Genomic DNA, 21,182 nt, shown 5'->3' on the forward strand with positions numbered 1-21,182 from the left:
ATTCCTGTTTAACACGGGTGTTTTCAGATATGCACTGATGTTCATGAATAATAAGGTTAGTAGTAATAATAATTAGCAGTTTGAAGCACCTTTTAATGTGTATAATACTATTTGTCCCAGAGTACTTAGAAGATTGTGGTCGCTTGCTCTGGCTGCTGAAATGCAGCCAACTCTGGGATGAAACAAAGTTCGTGTCTTAATACCATGGAGTGAAGTTGTGTGACCTTTTAGGACAGAAAGTGAGTAAGAAGGTTGTCTTATACCTCCAAGTGTGTGCACAGCTTTTTATACAGGAGAAGGAGGTTATTAGAGTAGCTGGTTGCACCAGGCAATCGCTCTTCTGGCCTAGTCCAGATGTGTTTAATTCAAGAGAGAAAGGAATTAGCCAACGTTCACTTACAAGACAAAATGGGAGAAAAAAAAAGAAAAAGAAAAGACCAAGAAGGCACCTCATCCATTCATGCAGAGGTCTCAGTGTTCTCATATATTTCTTAATCCTGCTCTTTCAGCTGCTTTAAATTATAGTTCAGCAAGTTATTAAACAGACATAACTTCAAACACAAGCAGAAAAAAGGACACAAATGGGGCAATTCTAGGTACAATAAACCATGCCTGTCATTCAGAGACCTTGCTCATTCTTGGACTGAAATTGCAGTTAAAATGCAATTCATAAAAATGGCACTGTCTTATTCAGCAGATCTTTCCCCTTGGCTTTTTACTCCTTGTGCAGCTTTACAGAAGAAGTATGGTTAAAAGAGCATGTTATTAATTAAGGATTAGTCAGTTCTAGCTAGGCAGGTCAGCTGGAGTCTGGAGGTGTCTCTGATAGCCTGGTCTGCCTACCAGTGTGTGTATTACTGCTGATAAGATGTGAGAAGGATCAAATAAACAAAAAGAAACTGCCAGTGGCTGTGCAGACACCAGGTGAGGCAAGCTGATGAAAAATGGAGGGAAACCCTCCTTTCTGTAAGAAAGCCACAAGGTCAGACTTAGAGAGCTGAGGTTAGTATGAAGCCTTTGGAAGATCATTGTGCTTTTCACATTAGTAGTATGTTCCTGCCTGGTTTAGGTCTCAGCCACCTGAGTGTTCTCACCGCTAATGCTTTGTCCAGGTGCTACACAGCAGTCACTGAGAGGACAGAGACTGGCTTTATTTAAATAGACACTATTCCTGTCGGCATGTGTTTTGGCTGAGTGCAACGAAAATTGTGTCCTTTAGATACGTCTCTTCCATTAAAGATACTCCAGTTGAATTTGCTCTGCAGTGCTATCAGGGAAAAAACCCTAATATTAAAATTTATTACTCAGTCAAACTGTCCAGCTTTTTACAAGACTAAAACAAGGAGCTGAACTCTACATTATAAGGCTTCCAAAATCAATGCATTTAAATAGCATGCTTAACAACAGGATAGCAACTTCAAATCCCTAGTTATGAGAATTTCTCCTTAGGGTGTTGTAAGATTGGAGGCCAGTGACATGCTTAACTTCTCCAGGAGAAGGCTTATTCCATGTTACCCCATGTCCTGGAATTACATTAATATTTTTGTGAGAGTAGCATGTTCTTTTCTAATGGAGCCAAGTCAGATCAGTCACTGGATGAGAATTTATCTCTATTGTGAAATTTTAGCTGTAGGTAAGCTTAGTGCCTCTGGTCTGCTGCATGCACCTGCAGGACATAATATTTAAGTCTGTAGCTGATGCTAAAGAATTAATAACAAATTACTTGGGAAAGTATGCAGCCCTTTGAGACACAATAGGGTTTCAGACTGCACAAAAGAACTGCTGGATGTCCAGTGACAGAACTAGGAGAGCAGATTTTGTGTGTGTGTACTTCTCTGCGTACTTACAGGAGGTATAATAGTTGCTGATATATTTTGTTAAGATATTGCTAATGGGTCTCATTCTTCTCTGGGTAATTGTTGTGGTTTAACGCCAGCTGGTAACCAAGCCCCACGCAGCCGCTTGCTCACTGCCCCCATGGTGGGATGGGGGAGAGAATCAGAAGGGTAAAAGTGAGACAACTCATGGGTTGAGATAAAAACAGTTTAACGTGGAAAGCAAAAGCCGCGCGTGCAACCAAAGCAAAACAAGGAATTCATTCACTGCTTCCCATGGGCAGGCAGGTGCTCAGCCATCCCCAGGAAAGCAGAGCTCCATCACGTGTAACGGTGACACGGGAAGACATACGCCATCACTCTCAATGTCCCCCCCTCCCTTCTTCTTCCCCCAGCTTTATATGCTGAGCATGACATCATATGGTACGGAATACCCCTTTGGTCAGTTGGGGTCAGCTGTCCCGGCTGTGCCCCCTCCCAGCTTCTTGTGCACCCCCAGCCTCCTTGCTGGTGGGGTGGGGTGAGAAGCTGAAAAGGCCTTGACTCTGTGTCAGCCCTGCTGAGCAGTAACTATAACATCCCTGTGTTATCAACACTGTTTTAATCACAAATCCAAAACATAGCCCCACATACTAGCTGCTATGAAGAAAATTAACTCTATCCTAACGAAAACCAGCACAGTAACCAGTCCCAGTATAGAACAGGATGGTGCAAATCAGACCAAATCAGAGCTACATCAGCTGAAGATTCAGTACTAGGAGTTTGACTTCCCAAGTTCCCCATCATCCTTGTTCCCATTCTTCTTTATTGACAGTCAGCAGCTGTCGAGACCTTTTGATTTATTTATAGAAGTGGGACAAAGTGTGCAGGCAACTCTATGATTATGTCTTAGGTGATATACAAGTAAAAGATAACAGAAAAAGGAAAAATTGCTCAAGTGTTGTAGTGGTCATTGTGACCCAATATGAATTTCATGTATGTTGAAATTTGAGCAACTGACTTTGCCTGGGCAGAGTGTGCTGCTGACTACAGACCCCAAACAAGGCTCTTAAGAGTCCTTAGGACCTTTCCGTCACTATAGGAACTTTCCACTGACTTCTCTGACTTCACTGACCTAAAACTGGAACTTGCTTTTTTACTAGGTAGGAGAATGTCTGTATGCTGGCATTTCTAGAGCAGATGAAGCTATATCATCAAAGCTGATATTTTGTACTATTTAAATAGAACCACCTCCAAAAATATAGTTCACCTGGTATAATCTAATTATGTCTTCTCTGGGAGACTGTGGTGACAGGGATATTGGGAAAGGATCACAGCTCTTCAGCCCCCCTGACAGATGGGATGCAAAAATATGAAGTTAGATGTGGCCAGAACCCTCAAGCACACAATCAAGTCCGTATGGCTTAATATGTCAGCTGATTCCTGGTACCTGCATTGTTTTAGCAAGCAAAAATGTGAGATAAATTCTGTTAACTAAGTCTCATCCATAGATGTTTATGCAAATGTGTGTTCCCTCCTATTTGTGTTGGGATATGAACATGCAGAAGGAGGGTTACAGGAGCTCAGCTCATGTGGGGTATATCATGCTACAGTGACTTCTGTCAGGAATTCCCTCGCTTCGCCTGTGGAGATGCGATGACAGGAGGATTGGGAGTATCTGCAGTCACTGCCTTGATTTCCCTGCTGGTTTTCTGTGCAGAGAGATTCTGCTGAGAAGTATCGCTCCTCTTCTCCTCCTTTTCCACAAAGTCCTGAATGGGACAGCCCACAAGCACAGGCTTGGGGGGAGCATACTACAAGAGTCAGCTTTTGCTCCATCTGGCTTCTGTCCAACCCCACTTTTCTCAGAATGGAGAGAAAACCATGAGCACAGCCCGTACAGGACTTCAACCAAAGCCCTTTGAGGGTTTGGAAACAGTCCCTGTGTTGTTGGGATTTCATTGTGGTTCTTCATTATAAGTTCAGGAATATTTTATTCCAGACCTGCTCAGAACTTTGTTATGAGGTTCACTAAGACACTGATGAGCAAGGGGCATGTAACTATTTTTGCATTCTGTGGAGAGGAGTCCAAGAAAAGCTCATTGTCTGTAGAAATGAATGACCCAAATCTATGACTTGCTTTTATAACTTTTCCCTTACTTCTTTTGGTAGCCTAACGGTTTGTAATTTTTCTGCTTGTTTATGCAGGAACTACCTCTTCAGACTTAGTCTACACAACGTTTCTCTTATTCAGGTATGTTCCTTTTTACTCTCTTGTTTTATTTGACTTGCTAATGAATGTTCTGTAATATTTGATGTACATTTTGCAAAGGCTGTATAGTGTAAATTTGCCCAGAGTGATGGAGCAGGGAGAAGACAAAGTCAGAACCAGCTGCTTATTCCCACTCCAACAATAATACTGGGGGAAGGGCTCTTGCTGGGGACAGCTTGCTCTGCTCTTGATTCTTCAGTGTTTAGGTGGTAACAGGATCTGCCAAAAATATGGCATCGTAAAGAACAAATCATGTAGTGTGACTGCCACAGGCCTAAACACAACAATCAGTAGAAATCCTTGGCTTTCATTAGAGCAACATGTAGGAGAAGCTTTTACTATTCTTGTCCATCCTTATTTTTAGTCATTGCTGGATTGCTGAGGAGCTGTGTTCTGATGAATGTATTACTAAAACTAAGACTGGACTTGCAAGCATTCAGAAGGCAAAATGGGTTGAAAAATGTATGTTACCCATGGATGGAGGCAAAGCAGCTAAAGTTTGAAAGGGCTTGCAAATATCCAGCAGTATTAGGACTTTCCTCCCACTGCACTGAATCTGGAATTGAAAGATGCAGCAAAAATTGTTAGTGAAAACCCCAGCTGCTTATCTTTAAATAAGTAAATGCCTATGCTGGGATATTTACCATCGTCTACAGTTGCTAGAGCATCAAAGATGTATTCAGCATTTTTCAGACAAACTAAAGGGCCTTGCTCCTGTACCTGACCAGGAAAAAAGCCATTAGATTAATACTGCCAGCCGTTACAAGTATAGATGGAAAGAAGAAAAGATGTTTAATGGTTGCAAAATGCATTGAATCTTCCTTTAAAAGGAAAACAAAGTCCAGAGTTACCAATGACAACAATAAAGAGTTAGAGAAGCTGGTACTCTCATTTGGCAGGAGTTTCCCTTTGCAGAGCCGTATTTGCATGGCTGGAAGGTTTCCAACGAGCACACAGGAGAGAGAAGTCTCTGTAGTTATGCGACATGTCATACCTTCTGCAATGCCTGCTATCACACTGCCTGAACCAGCCTCCTGTGCTTGCCTTTCCACGAAACCTAATTGTGAATCTCCCTTATAAGCTTCTGAAGTCAGGCTTGGCTTGGGCCCTTTTCAGTGCAGTGAGTTTCCTTTCCTACGCTGCAAAACATGGGAAGTCTCCTTCTGTGGCACTGGAGGATGCTGTGGGATCTCCGGTTAACATAATGAGCTTAGTTTGCTCCTGCTTTCTGGGTGTATCCGGTCACTTTGCCAAGACTTTTTGCATGACAATGAGAGCATGGAATTGTGTTGACACACGTGTTGGGAATGATGGAAGCGATTGTTTCCCAACCTAATGGTTGCCTAAGTAGCTGCTTGGCTTGGCTCCATAAAGCACATGATGTGGCTTAGAGGCACTCCCTCCCACCTTCCCTTTGCCGTGCATCATTTTAAGGATCAGATCAGAAAGCGAGACAAGAGACACAAGGAATTTGCAGATAGTTCTATAGGGGGTGAGAGTGCAGTTTAAGAAGTAATCACAATGCTAATTCAGGTTGTTTTGTATCTCCTCTTTGCTTGTAAGTAAAATACGGTGTGGATCTTGTCAGGCCTGATTTGAGGATAGTTTTTCATCCTGAGATTGTGGTCTGATTTATTTCTGCTCATGGGACTTCCTCTTCAAGTTGCCAGAGGCATGAAATCTGCTTCAGGGTGCAGCATTGTGTTGACAGACATCTGGTCCCTTGCATTTGTACTTCCATGAGGTAAGGGCAAGAACATGAGGAGCACAGTCTGCAGAAACAGCAGGATATGCTGGTTGTGGAGCAAAGCCTGGAAGTGTGAGGAATACACCTCTCTACAGCAGGGTTAGGTGAAGTTTAAAGCTGTTTTTCACTGCGTGCCCTCGTGCAATCAGCTATATCCCTAGGCTGCACTGTCCCTGTGGGGAAAAGGCAAAGGCACATTTCAGCCCCCAAGCTGTCATGGAAAGGAGAGGAGGCCAAGGGGATTAAAAAAATGACCCTTCTCTTTTCAGCAACGGTGGCAGCAGCATCTCACAGGAGCAATATCCTCTGCCACTGCTTGCTAGCACAGCAAATTCAGTACTTTAGTCTCTCATCCTGTAATGAGTAGATTTACCAGCTCACTCTGCCTAACACATGTTTTCCTTGAGAGTTATCTGTTCTTTATCCAGAAAATGAATATTTCTTGCCATTGAGCAGGCCATAATATTTTTCATCACAGCATTACTTTATTAATTGCTTTCCAATGGGAATAAATGCTTCCTTTTCTGGATTATAATCCCCTTTATGAATACTGCTTATCACAAACCCAGTGTTAACCGTGTTGTTACTCTCTGATTTTAGAAAGGTTTTAAGCTCCCAGACTTTAAAAGACTGTGCTCTTTCCTTCTACCTGTTGAATGACTGTGGGTGCCTTTCATTTAAGCCCAGTGCAAAATCAATTAAAATGAACAAGAGTTCTCCATCAACTTTGAGGATCATTTTGTGAAGCCATCACTCCTGAAAATACATTTTAGGAGTCTTTAGTTCCAGAAGCGAAAGTTATAGTATTACTTCTGAATCTGTGTTGGATTGATATTAGCATAAACTTAATTTTGTAATCTCCACAGCAAAAAACCACTCTGGAGTATCATGTAGCCACTCCACGTAGCTGGGATAGGAAGTTATTGTCTTGGAATTGCAGTAGACTAAAAGACAAAACTTAGCATTATATGGGCAAGTTACTGGATAAGAGCTGTGTAGAAAGATAGCATTACCCTGTAGAGCAGCTGAGATTTCAGGGGAGAGGAGGAAGAGAAGTAGACATTAGGATGCGTCAGCTGTTGGACCATATTATACTTTCATAAAAGGGTAATTTCTTTTCCTTTCTTAGCTCCTAGCTCTTTGTCTTGGATTCCTTCTCCAGAATTAGGTGCTTTTGTCCCTACTGCTCTACCATACGCCAAAGTTTGCTCCTGACTGAATATTCTGTTAGTTCTGCTGAGGTTGTTTCTCTGAGACTGTAGCACTGAGATTTTACATGAGAACCAGTGAGTGGAGTGGAGCAGAAACTCAAGCAGAACAAGCTCGTTTTCTGCTTCACAGAACAAAATGTCTCAACTTCTCCGAGATTCCCCCCACCCCGTCGTTTCTAAAACATATTTCAGAAATTCCATTCAGGACCTGAGAAACCTTTCACCAAGTGAGTTTTAGTTTCATGAGAAACTTCGGTGATGGTTAAGGGGTTTTTTTCCCTGAATGTCAATATCCAGAAGGAAATTGAGGCCAAGGTATTTTGGGGATCACTCATGATTTTTTTCTGCCTGTCTTTCTTGCCAAAACTGAGGCACATTGTTAAAGGATTTCTGAAAATCAGCATCTTGAGATGTGTCAGATGGGGTATCCAAAAGCACCTGTTAAAGTTTGGAAACTTTAGCGTGTAGCATTCAAATTCTTGCAGCAGTCAACAAAGGTAATTTTAAAATGGTTACTGTTCTTAATCTTTTAGCATCTTTTTAAACAAAATCCCTGCAACATGTTTCATCTCCATCTTTAAACGGTCCTCTTGTGTGCATTGTAAGCTCTAAATGTTAGACATTTTATAGAACACATTTTAAAAATGATGTACAGTCAGAACACATGCTGTTTAATTTACGCATTGGCTTGAAACAAGGTTAGCTCCTAATCTGCAGCTTTCACAGTGAGGCCATAGAAAAGTCCGTTTTATACTGGAGTTTGTAATTAATAGAGTAGGTGGAAGGGTTATTTTAAAAACATAAGCCTTTGAGCAAATTTTTAAAAATGCACGATGCTGATTAGGACTTCTTAGCAAGGAATGCTATTCTCTGGTGTGAGTTAAAAGCAGGCTATTTGGCAGGCGTTTCATAAATCCCAGTGCAGTGCCTACCCTCTGTTCACCCTGATTTTACCTGGAACTTACGAGTTCTCAATAGAACCGAGTGGGAAATTATTTTTCCAACATTTTGAGATGCCAAGGTATTTTGCACTGAGATGAAAACAAGACTTTTTGACATCTTTGTAAAATCTGAAAGAGAAGGAGATAGGCACATGGTTACTTGGGATGCCAATATTCTGGGTCAAGCTGAGAGAGGATTTGAATCTGCATTTCTCTCATCTCAAGCGATTGACCTGGCTTGTTTGGGGCATCTTTTTTTCCTTTCCTTTTCTTTATGTTTGTGACCAAAAATTTCCCTCTGGATCCAAGGTTCCTTACTGGACTCCTGTCTGATAAGTTTAATAAAACTGTTAGAATTTTGTAGAATGTTTGTATCATGATTATATTTTTAATGGAAGATCTCTTGTGAAAAAGCTTCTAACCAGCCCTGTGAAGCTTGTGTGTTGACGTGTTTTGTTATATAATCTTAATAGTATTTAAAATACTTGAAGAGTATGTATGTATTCCCTTTCTTAAAAATAAAACTGTATTTTAACAGGATAGAAAAGAATAAATGAGTGCACCTATTGCAAAACTATTCGGAAAACATAAATTGTTCAATCTGTTAAGACACAAAATTTTGAGATTAAAATATGCTTTAATTAACAATCTAATGTTGTTTCCTGAGGACAAAAAAAATTGAGTGAGTTCAGAGGCAGAGCATGTTAGTTCCCCAGTAGCCATAACCATGAATTTGGTGGGGTTGCCTGTGGAACTACACACGCTCTATTACCACCTGGGCTGCCGGAATCTGTATCTCCAATTGCAGACCTACAATTACCCCACTGCAAAACATGAAAATGCTACAAACCACACAACTTTATTTGCTTTTTAAATTTTGCTCCAAATTTATAAGTTGAGAGCACAGACATTCATGTGGGCACTTCAGAGAATGTTACCCAGTCCCTAGGGCATAACTTGGCCAACTCTCAGTCCTACTGGACGCGTAAGACTTAAACCCAGTCTTAAAGTCAGCAGTATGCCTAAGCAGCATCAGCTCTTAAGGCTTGATATGAAACTTATTGAAGTAATTTTTTTTCTGTTGCTATCATGAGGCTTTGGGATGGGTATTTTTTTAAACCCAAAATAGGGACAAAACATTTCTGTACGGTCCTGTAGCAGATAAACTGCAGCTACGTATACAGTGCATTTCTGGTAAGGACAGTTTTACTCTAATTTTTCTTCCCTTAATCTAAGAAGCAGAAACATCCCTACTACAGAGATGAGGCTCTTAAACTGCACAGCTGCTGCTGAAGACACACTTCCCTCCCGGATAGTCCCTGGAGGGATCTTTAACTCTGTGGCATAATCACTGGTAAATCAACAGTACCTATCAACAAAGTGTAGTTAATAATAATAAAACTTGCCTATCAGTCCTCAATATGTCACATAGCAACAAACAGAACAGGTTTCATGTTTCGCACTTCGAATCAAACCGAGCATTAAATGCATTATTTTCTATTTATTTAGGGCTCAGTAGTGCCACATTTATGTGTGTTGATGAGAAGCATGCTCTGCAAGTGTATGAAAGTGTGAGGAGAGGTGACAGAGTTTAACTTGGTTTTCCTCTGTGTAGCTGAATAAAATATGATAAACAAAACCAACGGGGAGCAGTGAGTAGTACAGTTCACAGCACAAATTGTCACTCAAGTAATCTTTCCTGGTGAAAATACTTCACTGGGAAATCTTAAGGATCCAGAATATGTTCACAAAGCCCTGGAGCTCATCGGAAAACTTACAAATAATAGTTAAATCTTACATCCCCAAGAAATGCTGGGTAGGTACCAGACGGGGCTTGGCGGCCCCAAATTCGTATGGCTGGCTCTGCTTGCGGGTGCCTGAGGGAAAGTTAATCTGCCCAGTTTATCTGCCTGCTGTTGGCTCGCGTGCAAAATAGGGATATAGCACTCCTTTATACAGTGCTGTGAGTTTTTGTCAATAAAAAGAGGTAAAAGTATTGTATTTCAGATTTACTTGCAGAAACATGCTTGAGCCAGAGCCGTTCCCATTTTTCAAGATATCCTTTCAAAAATCATGACGAAGCCAGGCATTGATACAACAGCGCAAACCCATGGGTGCTCAGAAGTTGGCCCAACCGTGCTGAAGATATTTATTGATCCAATCTATTTGGAGTGTCAAGATTATAATCCAATTTAAAATCCAGTTTGGGAAGTAATTTTGGGAAATAGTGAGAATACTTTGCCTATCTTTATGTACCCTGAGCTACCTGACAGGAACTCAATTTTGAAATGTTCAGGAATAAGCTTCACTTTCCAGAAGTCATTTTCTTAAAAGCAGTTTATTATTTATTTCTTGCAGAATTTCTTCTTTGAATTTTATGGCGCATATTTCTAGATAAAACATTTATTTCTTTATTTTCAGGCCAATGCTGTTCTCTCATTTAAAAACATAATCAAAACCTCTACTAGAGCAGATGCAGTCTTTAATACATGGCTCATAGCTGAGTTATGATTGTCACATATTTTATCAGAACGCTACATTTTTTATTAACAGATTAACATATAAATCTATTCATAAATCACCTTCCAAAGCTGCACCTAAAACCTCTTACTCTCAGCCTAGAGGTTTTAAGCTATTCCATAATAAAGCTTATATTGGCTGAACAAACTTTCTGGCAAATTCAGCTTTTTATTCTTATGGCTTCAGGTTTCCAAATCAAATCTACTCCCTGAATACACCCTTCCTTAAAATGACTGATCAGGAGCTAGACTGCAGCTTTCAGGTGCAGGTCTGCCTTCCCAGGATTTATCTAAAAGAGAAATTTCTACCTGGAGTGGGAGATGGGGGAAGAAAACAAGGCATGTCAGACTGGAGGTGACCATGTCTGAAGGCCACACTTCATCCCCCAAGGATGCACTTCTCCAGCTCCTCACTGCAGGGAATGGTACTCATTAATAGGCTCCGGCATGTGTTCTTGGGAACCAGCCTTGTTGCTGATGTTACTCATCCGCTGAAATTCAGAGAGCAGAGAAAGCAAATCTCTTCTCACACTCTGTAGCGTTGAGTGATTTTTGAACACAACATCCCCTCTGTCTGAGAAAGCCCAAGTCAGGAGTCCATTTATAGCCAGAAAAGCTTTTAAGCCCAGGTTTAGCTTTAAATAAATGCCTGTTTTCCTTTGAGAATTGTCCGAGTTAAGAACATGTGGTATGCTCTACCGAGTGAGAATACATTTCAATACGTGCATTTATAGATTTGCTAAACTGGCTCAGAGTGCACTGCCTCATTGTGATCAGTGTAATTGCCCTCTAAAGTGAGTGTTTAGGCATGGTATAGGAAGTTCTCATGTATATATTTACATATATATTTATATACATACACACATATGTACATACACATACATGGGAGGTTCATATACATAGGGCTGTATAGAGCGTATAGGAGGTTCAGGAGCTATACCTGTTTGCATTCATACTTGGCATTAAGCAGGGCAACCTTCCCGGAGTCAGTGAAGGCCACGGAGCTGATTCACACCTGGAGGGGAACTACCCTGTTCCATTCACAGGGAGAAGTGAGGTCTGTGACCACTGTCAGCCGTGGACTGCCAGTCCGCTTTCCTGGATAATTCCTTCGTTGTCTTTCCCTCCTTCCCTGCCTCGCCTCACCTAAAAGACAAAATTACTACAGGGGTTTTGGTTTTTGTCAGCAAGCATTATGAGCAGGCTTCAGAAACTGAGAATTTAATTAGCTGCTGAAGTCACTTACTGATAACTAGCATATTGGCCTCTTTATTTGATAAAACCCTGTCAGGCATTTTCAAACATCCTTTAGAAAGGGGAGGAAAAAAAATGAAAATGAAAAAAAACCCAACCAAAAAACCAACCCTTGGACTTCTCATTTCTTGTCACCAGTGTTGCTTCTGTATCTTTGCAAAATGTATTTTGGCTTGCCTATTTACCCCTTTTTCCCTGTGGGCTGCTTGCCATTCCGCCAGCTCCGGGAGGCTCCTCTGTGCTTACGCCCTGGCTGTCCCCTGCCCTGACACATGCATTCATCTGCGGCTGCTGTCAACAAATCCAGCTCTGCAGATGTTCCTGAGCGGCAAATCAGCCGCTTGGTGTAGGCTTGGTGTAGGCTACACCTTAGCTAAACTGACATTTATGTAAACTGAGATTTATATAAAACTATGCTGCTTTTTTTATTATTATTACTTGAGGGATATGGGATATTAGATAGACATGGAAGAGGTTTATTCTTTAGCTGCAAATGCTGGCTTACCACAAGGCACAGAAAGCGTTTCCTAGTTGCTCTGATGCGATCGTTAGTGAAAGCTCTCACGCGGGACAGGTTTAATGCGGCACCTTCGCTAAGAGCGGCCGATGTGACACCAGTGACCTGTTGAGTTTCACATGCCGAGCGCGGGGGTCATGCAGTCAGCTCCCACCTCACGCTCGCCTGGAGAGGAGATGACACCTCCCGCCATCTCTCCCCCGTTCAGCAAGCCCGGGTTGGTGGAGGTGGTGAGCTGCCGATTGGTGGAGCCCGGGGAGAGGTGCTGGCACCCTGCTGCAGCCAGCGCTGCGGTTTGCTGCTTCGCAGGGCTGTGCACGCAGTGAAGAGCAATTTCTACCTGGGACCTGGCACCCTGACCCGACCTGGCGTGGGAGCTGAGCTGCACGTACTGGGAAGCTAGAAGATAAGTCCTCAAAACCAGAAAGGACAGCATCTTGCAAGATGATCAATGGGGTATCTGGGCCAATTACTGCAAAAAAGCAGCAGTTTCTTTTTTTAAGACTGAGAATACAGAGAAATATCTACATTTTATTCTCAAAGCAGAGCTTAAGAGAGCTTTAAATGATTCACGTCCCTTGCACTGACTCTCAGCACAGGATTAAGTTTGACCCTAATAGCATACAGTCATTTATAATGAAAGCATTAAAAAAAAAATCACCATTTATTGATTTGTACCTCTCTAAAAGGGCCCATGAATGACCTCATATGTTTCCTTTAAAAACCAACTATTGAGCTCTTAGAAAAAAAAGAATTTTTTATAGTAAATGTATTTCATGTCAGTGCATGCAGGTTTTTTTCCCCTAGATAAATAATCCTACTTTTCTCTGTTAGTAACAGTTTAGCTGATGTGTGATTTACAGCTTCTTTTAAACGCAACAGTTCGGGGTGACTAATAGGAGGGGATTGTTGGGGCCCGGGGCCGCACAGCAGAGTCACTAACGTGGCCTGCACAGCTGTTACCAGAGACCAGAGCTGGGGAGAAGAGATGGGAACGGTTTGCTCATCGCTCCCACAGGACATCCATGCTGTCTCAACACGGCAGGCGCAGCTTCCCTGAATCCTTTGAGAATTTCAAAGAGCTTTGGCCTCCAAGGTTTCACCTACCTTCCCCAGGCTGAGCTCAAGGAAAGCACAAACCCATGTGCTAAGAGGACAGGCGAGTAAACAGGCACAAACTTGATTATGCCTCTGGTATCTCCAACCACCTTGACTGGAGAAAGATGGCAAGTTTTCAGGCTCGGAAGCCTTTCGTCAGGGCTGTAGGAGGAGTAGTGAACCTCTAGCTAAACAACATCAGGCAACAGCTGCTGTGAGTTGCCTGCTAATGGGTGGGCAATGGGAGAGGAAGGTTGGGTTGTGCCACTGGAGGAGGCTGAGGGATGTGGCTGTGAGGTATAAATGAGTTGCTGGATGCCACCACAGCTTGAGCAGTCAATAGGAGCAATGATCTTACAGGTGTTCTGTCACTGAGGTGCTTCTTTCATCTAAATGTTACCACACCATGGTTATAGCTTTCTGATACGTTTTTATTGGTAACGTGACCAAGTAGAGACTTAAGCTATTCTGAGATTGGGGAGACCAAGCGTGGGGAGTCAGTGGGAAAAGATATGCAGAAAAATCACATATTTCCCTCCATTCTCTATATGCAGTGTTTGGACCATCTGCGTCGCTTGTAGGTGGCTGTGGGGAGGTAAGGTGGTTTCCAGACATCTCCAGCCTGTGCTTTCCTTTTTCTATGCGTGAAGCAGAGAAAAACTACTTGTCCTTTTGAAGTGCTTTGAAATATGTGGCTTGCTGTTTAAGACCTAAGTATTACATATGATGATATGTGTTTGTAAATATAGGGAATTTGCCTTAATCATGAGCCTGCAAAGTTGTTATGTTCTGATTCACAGTACATGTAATATTAAGCAGTTGTTATCTTCAGCTCTGCTTTCTAGGTGAGCAATTATGCAACTTCAGCATGTTCACATGTTTAAAATGGACCCATTTTTCATGACTTTTTTTCTAAACCTCTTAAATGAAAAGTTTTTATTGTAAAAATAGAGTAGTTGGGGTCTGGTAGGGGAAAAATGCAATAAAAATCTATCCCTTCAGATAAAAGTACTTAAATTATAAATATTCTGTGAATTTGTTTAAAAAAGAACAAGTTGGAAAGAATTTGGGGGGAGGGTTAATGAAAATATGTTTTCTTCAGAAACACTTTTGTGTCAAGAATGTGGATCAAATTCCATACATTATTTTAATTTTTAATTAATCACTTCAGACAGGAGGCAAAGCATGTTTTTGAGCTTTTTGAAATAAAGTATTTTAATTCCTTAGAAGTATAGAAAAAAGAATAACAGGGCTGCAGTCATTTGAATAGGCTGCAAGGTTGCTCAAAGCGAAGGCATTTAAGCTTTATTAAGAATGATAAAAAAGTTCTTAAGTTAGCCTGGGAGTAATAAGAGACAAACTGCAGTTGCCTAAGAGGAGAGGATTTTGATGCATTGGGCAGAAAGGAATGATCAATAGTTCATAAACATAATAGTGGTAAACACAGTGACAGGAGAAAAAATGTCTGCAGCTACTATAATTGTTACGAATTTAGTAGCTTTTGCTGTGAGATCAGTTACTGAGGACTTAAGAACAAGGCAGAAGAAAGGAAAAGATTTTTTTTTCAATACAAGATAAATGTGAAAACCACCAAAAAGGAGTAGGACAGAAGAAGCACAAAGAAGTACGCTGCATTAATCCTGTTGGAGAATCACTCTATATTCTCTCATCAAAACTCGTTTGTGGAATCTTTGACCTTGGTGGAGGTCAAATGCAAACGGGCTGGAGGGGAGGTGAGGGAAGAGGCAGGTGGCAGGGGAGATGTAAGGGCAGGACTCAAACTGAAGGAAATTGGAAAATAAATCCTGGGTTGGCAGGAGAGTGCAGACTGGAGAACAGAAGAGAGGAGCTGGGAGGAAGGAATACAAGACACTGCATGAGAGTCGTCTTTGCAGGAGAAGGAGCAAATAAATTCCTCGTTGAGATGAAGCTTGGCAGAACTTGCTACGGCATCAGGTGCTGACGTCTGGTGTTGGAAAAGAGGAGGCAGAAGCAAGGCAAACTGTGACAGACCAAGCAGGGAGTCTGAAGGCATCTGTTTCCCAGCCTTAGGGGGAAGCTGGGTAGATTGATGCTACGCGCAGCGGTGGGGCTCTGGCTGCTGGCTGCGGCAGCAGGAGGGGACTGCGTCCGGCTGGGATGGGCGGTGAGGGGACGGTAGGGGGTGGAAGCACTTGAACTTTAAGTGGTGGGACAGGAGAGGGGCAGAGAGCCATCTTCCCTAATGTTGCAGTCCAGTTTTGATTTAAACTATTTTGCACTTCCATTTTGCAGCAATAAGCATAAGACTTGAGAAATATCTTCTGGATTCTTGATAAATCAACACCATGGCTTTTTTCCCAAACTGACCCCTTGTGCTTCTCTGAGACTAGTGTTTTTACATTGATCAAGTGCTGAACTCAACCAGTGCATGTATTGCTGATGATGTGATGGTATTTGAAATGTAAACCTTTCGATGTAAAGAAATGGAGAGATTCAGGTCCTTTCTGGCTTGTCGTTTCCCCACTGACCACTGAAAGCGTTGCTGCATCTGTAGATAACTGTAGCCTGCTCAAAGCCTTCCAGTGTATTTAGGACTGGATGGATGTTGGCTTCACACATAATTGGAAATGCTGGGGAGAGGAATTGGGGGCAGCGTACGGGGAATTCAACACTGTTGGTTCTTCACTTTCTCTGTATTTAAGTGTTCCTTGCTGATGGAGCACAGATGGTCTTAGATTAAAGAAAAAACATGCCAGAACTGCAGGCTAGGCTCAGACTGGGGAGCTAAGCTTGACATGAAATAAGCAGAAGGCTGTAATTAGCTTATCAAGAGCATTAGGCACCTGGCGGAGGAAAGCAGATATGTAATGCACAATGTAGCTATAGAACAATAAAAAAAAAAAAACAACCAAAATCTGTTTTATGAAAACGTGGGGGACTTTTCATCACTGACTTCCTCTTCCAGCCCAGCCTGGTAACATCTGAAAGGTCCTACTTATTCTTGGTTATTAGTGATTTATCAGAAGTGACATTTTCTAACAGTTTGTGATACTGAGCACCAAACCCCATAGAAGCCAGAGAGTCTAGAGGTCAAAATCTAGGTGTGTTGCCAAAAACTTTCCTGGGAAGCTTGCACCACACTTGCCTGTGCACCATGTGTACTCCGTGATTGCAAATATCAGTCATCTCACTGCTCCCGCTTGTCCTTTCTGCCTGTTTTTTGCAGCCACATGTTGTCTTTTGCCTTAACCCTATGATTCAGGCTCACTGGGGCAAGGATTGCCATTTAATTTTAATTAATGCCTAGCAGAGTGCAGATGCTTCCACAGTACTTGTCAAAATCCTGGTGTCCAGGAACAGGAGTCTTGATCCTTTCTTAAGGTATGCGAAACAAATGGAAGTTCAGACATATATCTGCTGTATTGAACAGGGAAAGTACAAAGGCTCCTTTTTAGCTGAGGATTTATAATTTTTTGCCCATATTCTTGAAGGTCAAAACCTATTACTTTAAAATGGGGAAGAGCAGGGGGGAGAGTCTGGTTTCACTTAAGTTCCCATGGTACAGGCAGGCTCAGGCGGGATCTCTGTTTTCATCCTGCCTTGCAAAACTTTCCCAGTCTCTCTGGCTCGCACGAAACTGGCCTTGGCTAATTAAAATAATCTCAAAGCTTTTGTTTTTTCTCAGTAATGAATCTTTCACTTAATTAAAGATTTCCAGTGCCTTTTTTCCCTTTTGATTGTACTACAGCAAGCTTAAGTGCACAACCAGAAAAGAATGTTGATAGGATAAATTGAATCACATGCACATTTATTTATTTAATTGTGCACTGCTTCGTTTTTTCAAGCCAAGACAGGGCTCAAACCATGTTCAACCTCTTATACGATTTTAATGAGAATATATTGCAGTGCTTGTCATTTGAAAGGGTATTAGGCCCCCCCCTAATGCAATAGATGTGATTTCCCTGAAGAAAACCAGGAGACACAGAACAGTTAAAATGTCATCTTGAGTTCTTCATTAGTATCCTTAATACTGCAGGATGTCCTGAAGCTCAGCCTAATTGTTGGGAGAATCAGATCCAAACTGGGCATTTCCTCAAACTTATTTTAGCTCGTTCTCAAAGCAAACAAATAAATGCTGAACAAGTATATTCTATGATGTAACCTGGAGAGGAATAAAGAACGCAGGACTTCCCCACTTTAGAAAGCTTGTAATTCACATGTGCTTCAGTGATTAGATTTTCGGTTTGAAGAGTATACGGGAAGATTGCTTTTCTTAATGTGGGTGCATAAAAATGCACTCAGTTGACTGTGCAGAATTTGTACAGTCCGTCGCAGAAGCTGGGGGGAAGGGAACACAAAAAAATGTATAGTGGAGAACCCTTAACATCTCTACATAGCAGTGAGCTTCAAAGAGGCACAATGGCAAGGAAACCCAGAGCAGAAGAATGAAGGAGAATAAAATCGCCTTGCTTGATGCAGAAGCACAAAGGAGACTATAGCCATGGTAAATTGATTTTGTGCTGAATATGGGCTGGTCCATTGGAAGGGTTTTTGAACCTCCTACTGCAGAAATCATTGTGCAAAACAGTAAGAGGAGGCTGCTTAGAAGTCTTGTCACATCCATCAGTGGAGCCCACAAAGAGGAAGGAGGGATTTTGTTCTGAATGGCGACTCTGCCAAAGAACATAAAGGGGTGGAGATGGACATCCTTTGGCGGTAGAGGGGCCTCGAAGGAAGAATTGTCTCCACTTTATCAAGGGCGACCATTGCTGTGACTCCGTTCATTGGCTCCCTTCTTAGAAATAGCTTGTTCTATCTTGTTTGTAGCAACTGAAGGAAAAAAAAAATCCACAACACAAACTCGCCCTGTTCTTTACGGAATAAGCAATGCTGGTGTGAGAAATAGTGCTGTGTGGTACCCACCTGGCCAGTGTCAACAGCACCTGCATGTGCATCAGCTGTACTTATATTCCTGACTGGTGCTTGACTGCAGGGGAATTTTTCTTTAATTGTTTTTTGACTGAGTGTATTTTAACCTCCTTATTTTGTTATTTTATTGATTTATCATATAAACTTATGTCTCTGTAATCTCCAGTACATTTAGTAAATGTTTGTTGTCATAAGCTATAAACAGAATGTGACATGGCAAGAAACCAAATTCCGCTGTGGCTGTTAATTACCCAGTATGCTAAAAGTCTTGTCTCAGTTTCTGTATGCTTTTGATCTTCAGTAATGGGAAACACTGTAAGTCATCCTTCCTTAACATCCCCCGTGCTGTTCTGCAGTTCTGGATGTTGTCATTCATTCTAAACTGGCTACAGGTGAGAGCTTTAAGGTCTTTTTTTTCACTAGCATGCCAAATTTCCCAGTTAACTAAGACTATCAATTTGCATTTGGCCCTGTCTATCCTCTTGCACGCTTAAAAGCAATAGAAATATTCAATGGATTAAGCTGCTTAAAAAAAAAAAGGCATTCCCATATAGTACTTGCAACTAAATCATTGCAGTGTTAAGCACTTTCAAGCAAAATGAAGTAAATCGTCAGCAAAATGAAATTGTTGTCACAGACTGACGTTTTTCTTTACATAGAATGATAAAATTACAAACACTAGATAGTGGAAACAGAAATCCAGTGCCATCTTTATCTCGCTTCTTCAGAGCTGTATCTTTCTTCCAAAGTAACATGTTGGCGTGTTCATATAACATTGCTGCATAAATATGTAGCTGTCAGTCTAAGCTCGGCGTATAGCCACAGCAGAGTGTGTATTCCTTCTTTCTTTCCCCTTGAGGACAGCACTGCAATCCAATCTGTTGCTAAACCCTGTAACCTGGGCATCATTCCTGGCTTCCACAAGCCCTTCTGGTCAGGTATAGCATCACATCCACAGCTCCTTGTGTTGCTGGATCACCAGTGTCTTTGCACCCTTCCACTGATTCCCTTCTCTTTGGGGTGTATCCTTGTTGCATTGCATTAGTGCTTGTATTAATTTTCTGAGTCTTTCACAGACCTGCTTATCACTTCCTGTAAGAGGTTCACCCTGCTTGGAATCAGCCCATGAAGCCAGCATCTCTCCCACTTGCCTAATGTGCCTCCTCCTCTTGCTTTCTCCCATGTGTCCTCTCTGTGTCTTGGAAGAATCCCATCATTGGTATTCTAAAACTCTTCTGGTTACCAAAGCCTCACAATGAGTTATGTGGCTGGTGAGCCGAGACCTTTCCCTGTTGTGTGGTTATGCTCCGTCGTCTCTGTGCTCTGATGCCTTGTATATCATTATGCTTTGCTTATAATGCATTTTGGCAAGGCTATACCTACACAGGCTTGCGCAGGGAGTCCTGGGCTGTGATGGAGGTTCACAGGCACTACGAAAATTGCAAAGTTGGATGACAAAGAAAGTTCCATTATGTAAAAAAGCTCAAGTTCTCCTCTGTGTGGAATTCAGCATCGAGTTACAAATGTTTTACACCAGGGTTACTGAAAGTGTGCTTAAAGCACTGGCAAGTCAGTCTGCTTATTTCAGATAGGAATTTTAATTTGACAGTACCTCCTCAAGGTTGAGCTGGCTGCTCCATTTTAAGCTGTCCTTTGTACACTAAAATTCCCAGAGAGCTGAGAAGGTTGTAGCCTGGATATGACTATATTGTTTATCTTAAAAAAACACTGTTTTAGTACTTGGTATCAAATGTTCTTTACTAAAGCTTTAGATAGTTGTCTTTAATAATAAAACTTTGTACTTGTACAGTAATTTCCATTTGGGTACGCTGTAGAAACCACGATCTGTTAAGCCATGCACAATGCTCCTTTCAGATAAGAAAATGCATGGTCTGGAGTTGTAAATTCCTACCTGATGCTGCAGAGAGGGGGGGATGTCTGATTTACAGACCATATGTTGTTTAATGGAATTTTCTGCAGGATAAATGGAAGTCGAAGGCACCAAAACTCAAATTTGTTTTTGTACGTTAGACTGCGACCTTGCCCAAAGACGTCAGAAAGAAGAGGATGGGGTCCGTGGCATCTTGCCTGTTGTTCTACTGTCTAAATCCATTCCCTCTGCGCACCACTGATTCAGTGGATGCATCTTATGATACTAGCAAAAAAATGCTGTCTAAGGACTCATTTTGTGCTAGATAGGAAACTTTTCAGTCCTCAAGGAGCGAAGTTCAGTACTCATCTCTGCCTCTGACATGCTCAGTGGCTTTTCCTCGTCAGTCGACCTCTCAGTCCTTCTGGTTTTCCTTTCCTCCCATTGCTTCCGTTGCCTGTTTGGCTTGCAAGTGCTCTCAGATGGAAATTCTCTCCTGCAGCATGTTTGTATATTGCCTAGAAATACGGGGTCACAATTTCAGTTCATGCCTCTGTGTAGTCCTATAATACAAGTAAATAACAAGGGATTTTGAGGCTGTGAAAGAGAGAAAATCAGTAGCACTGACCATCCAAGAAGAACTCAAAGCAGCTGAAAACTTTCTCTCAGAAAGGAGTTAGTTAACATTTGCAGTTGAAACCAGGTTGTGTCTGTAGGCTCAGACACACAACAGAGGTACAGGAGCTTGCTGCTCGCCCCAGAGCTGTGTTACTGGGATGTGCTCTCTGCATAGGACAAAGACCATGAAGGATTTAAACAAGTATTTTACCTTGCATCTGAGATAAGCCAGAACCAGGAACAGAGTGGTTACCGTAGCTCGGTTGATGTACAGTAGCTCGTTGGGCTGGGATAACTTGATCCATCCACTTCTGCTCTGACATGAACAGAGTGAGCGATCGTCTTCAGCAGCCAATAAATACCAGGCCAGTGTCAGTCCCAGTATAGCAAGAGGCTGACTTCTGCTTATA

At 41.9% G+C, this 21,182-nt stretch overlaps 1 protein-coding gene across 1 annotated transcript in view; it reads left to right on the forward strand.

The window, feature by feature from the left end:
- Nucleotides 1-21,182, forward strand: part of SEMA5B (semaphorin 5B) — a 138,458-nt gene that overhangs the window by 29,490 nt on the left and 87,786 nt on the right. The window contains 1 exon segment of the mRNA XM_009640865.1: nt 4,023-4,068. Within this exon segment, the coding sequence (XP_009639160.1) occupies nt 4,023-4,068 (46 nt within the window).

Source organism: Egretta garzetta, unplaced genomic scaffold (genome assembly GCF_000687185.1).
Source record: "Egretta garzetta isolate BGI_Z169 unplaced genomic scaffold, ASM68718v1 scaffold326, whole genome shotgun sequence".
Lineage (NCBI taxonomy): Eukaryota > Metazoa > Chordata > Aves > Pelecaniformes > Ardeidae > Egretta > Egretta garzetta.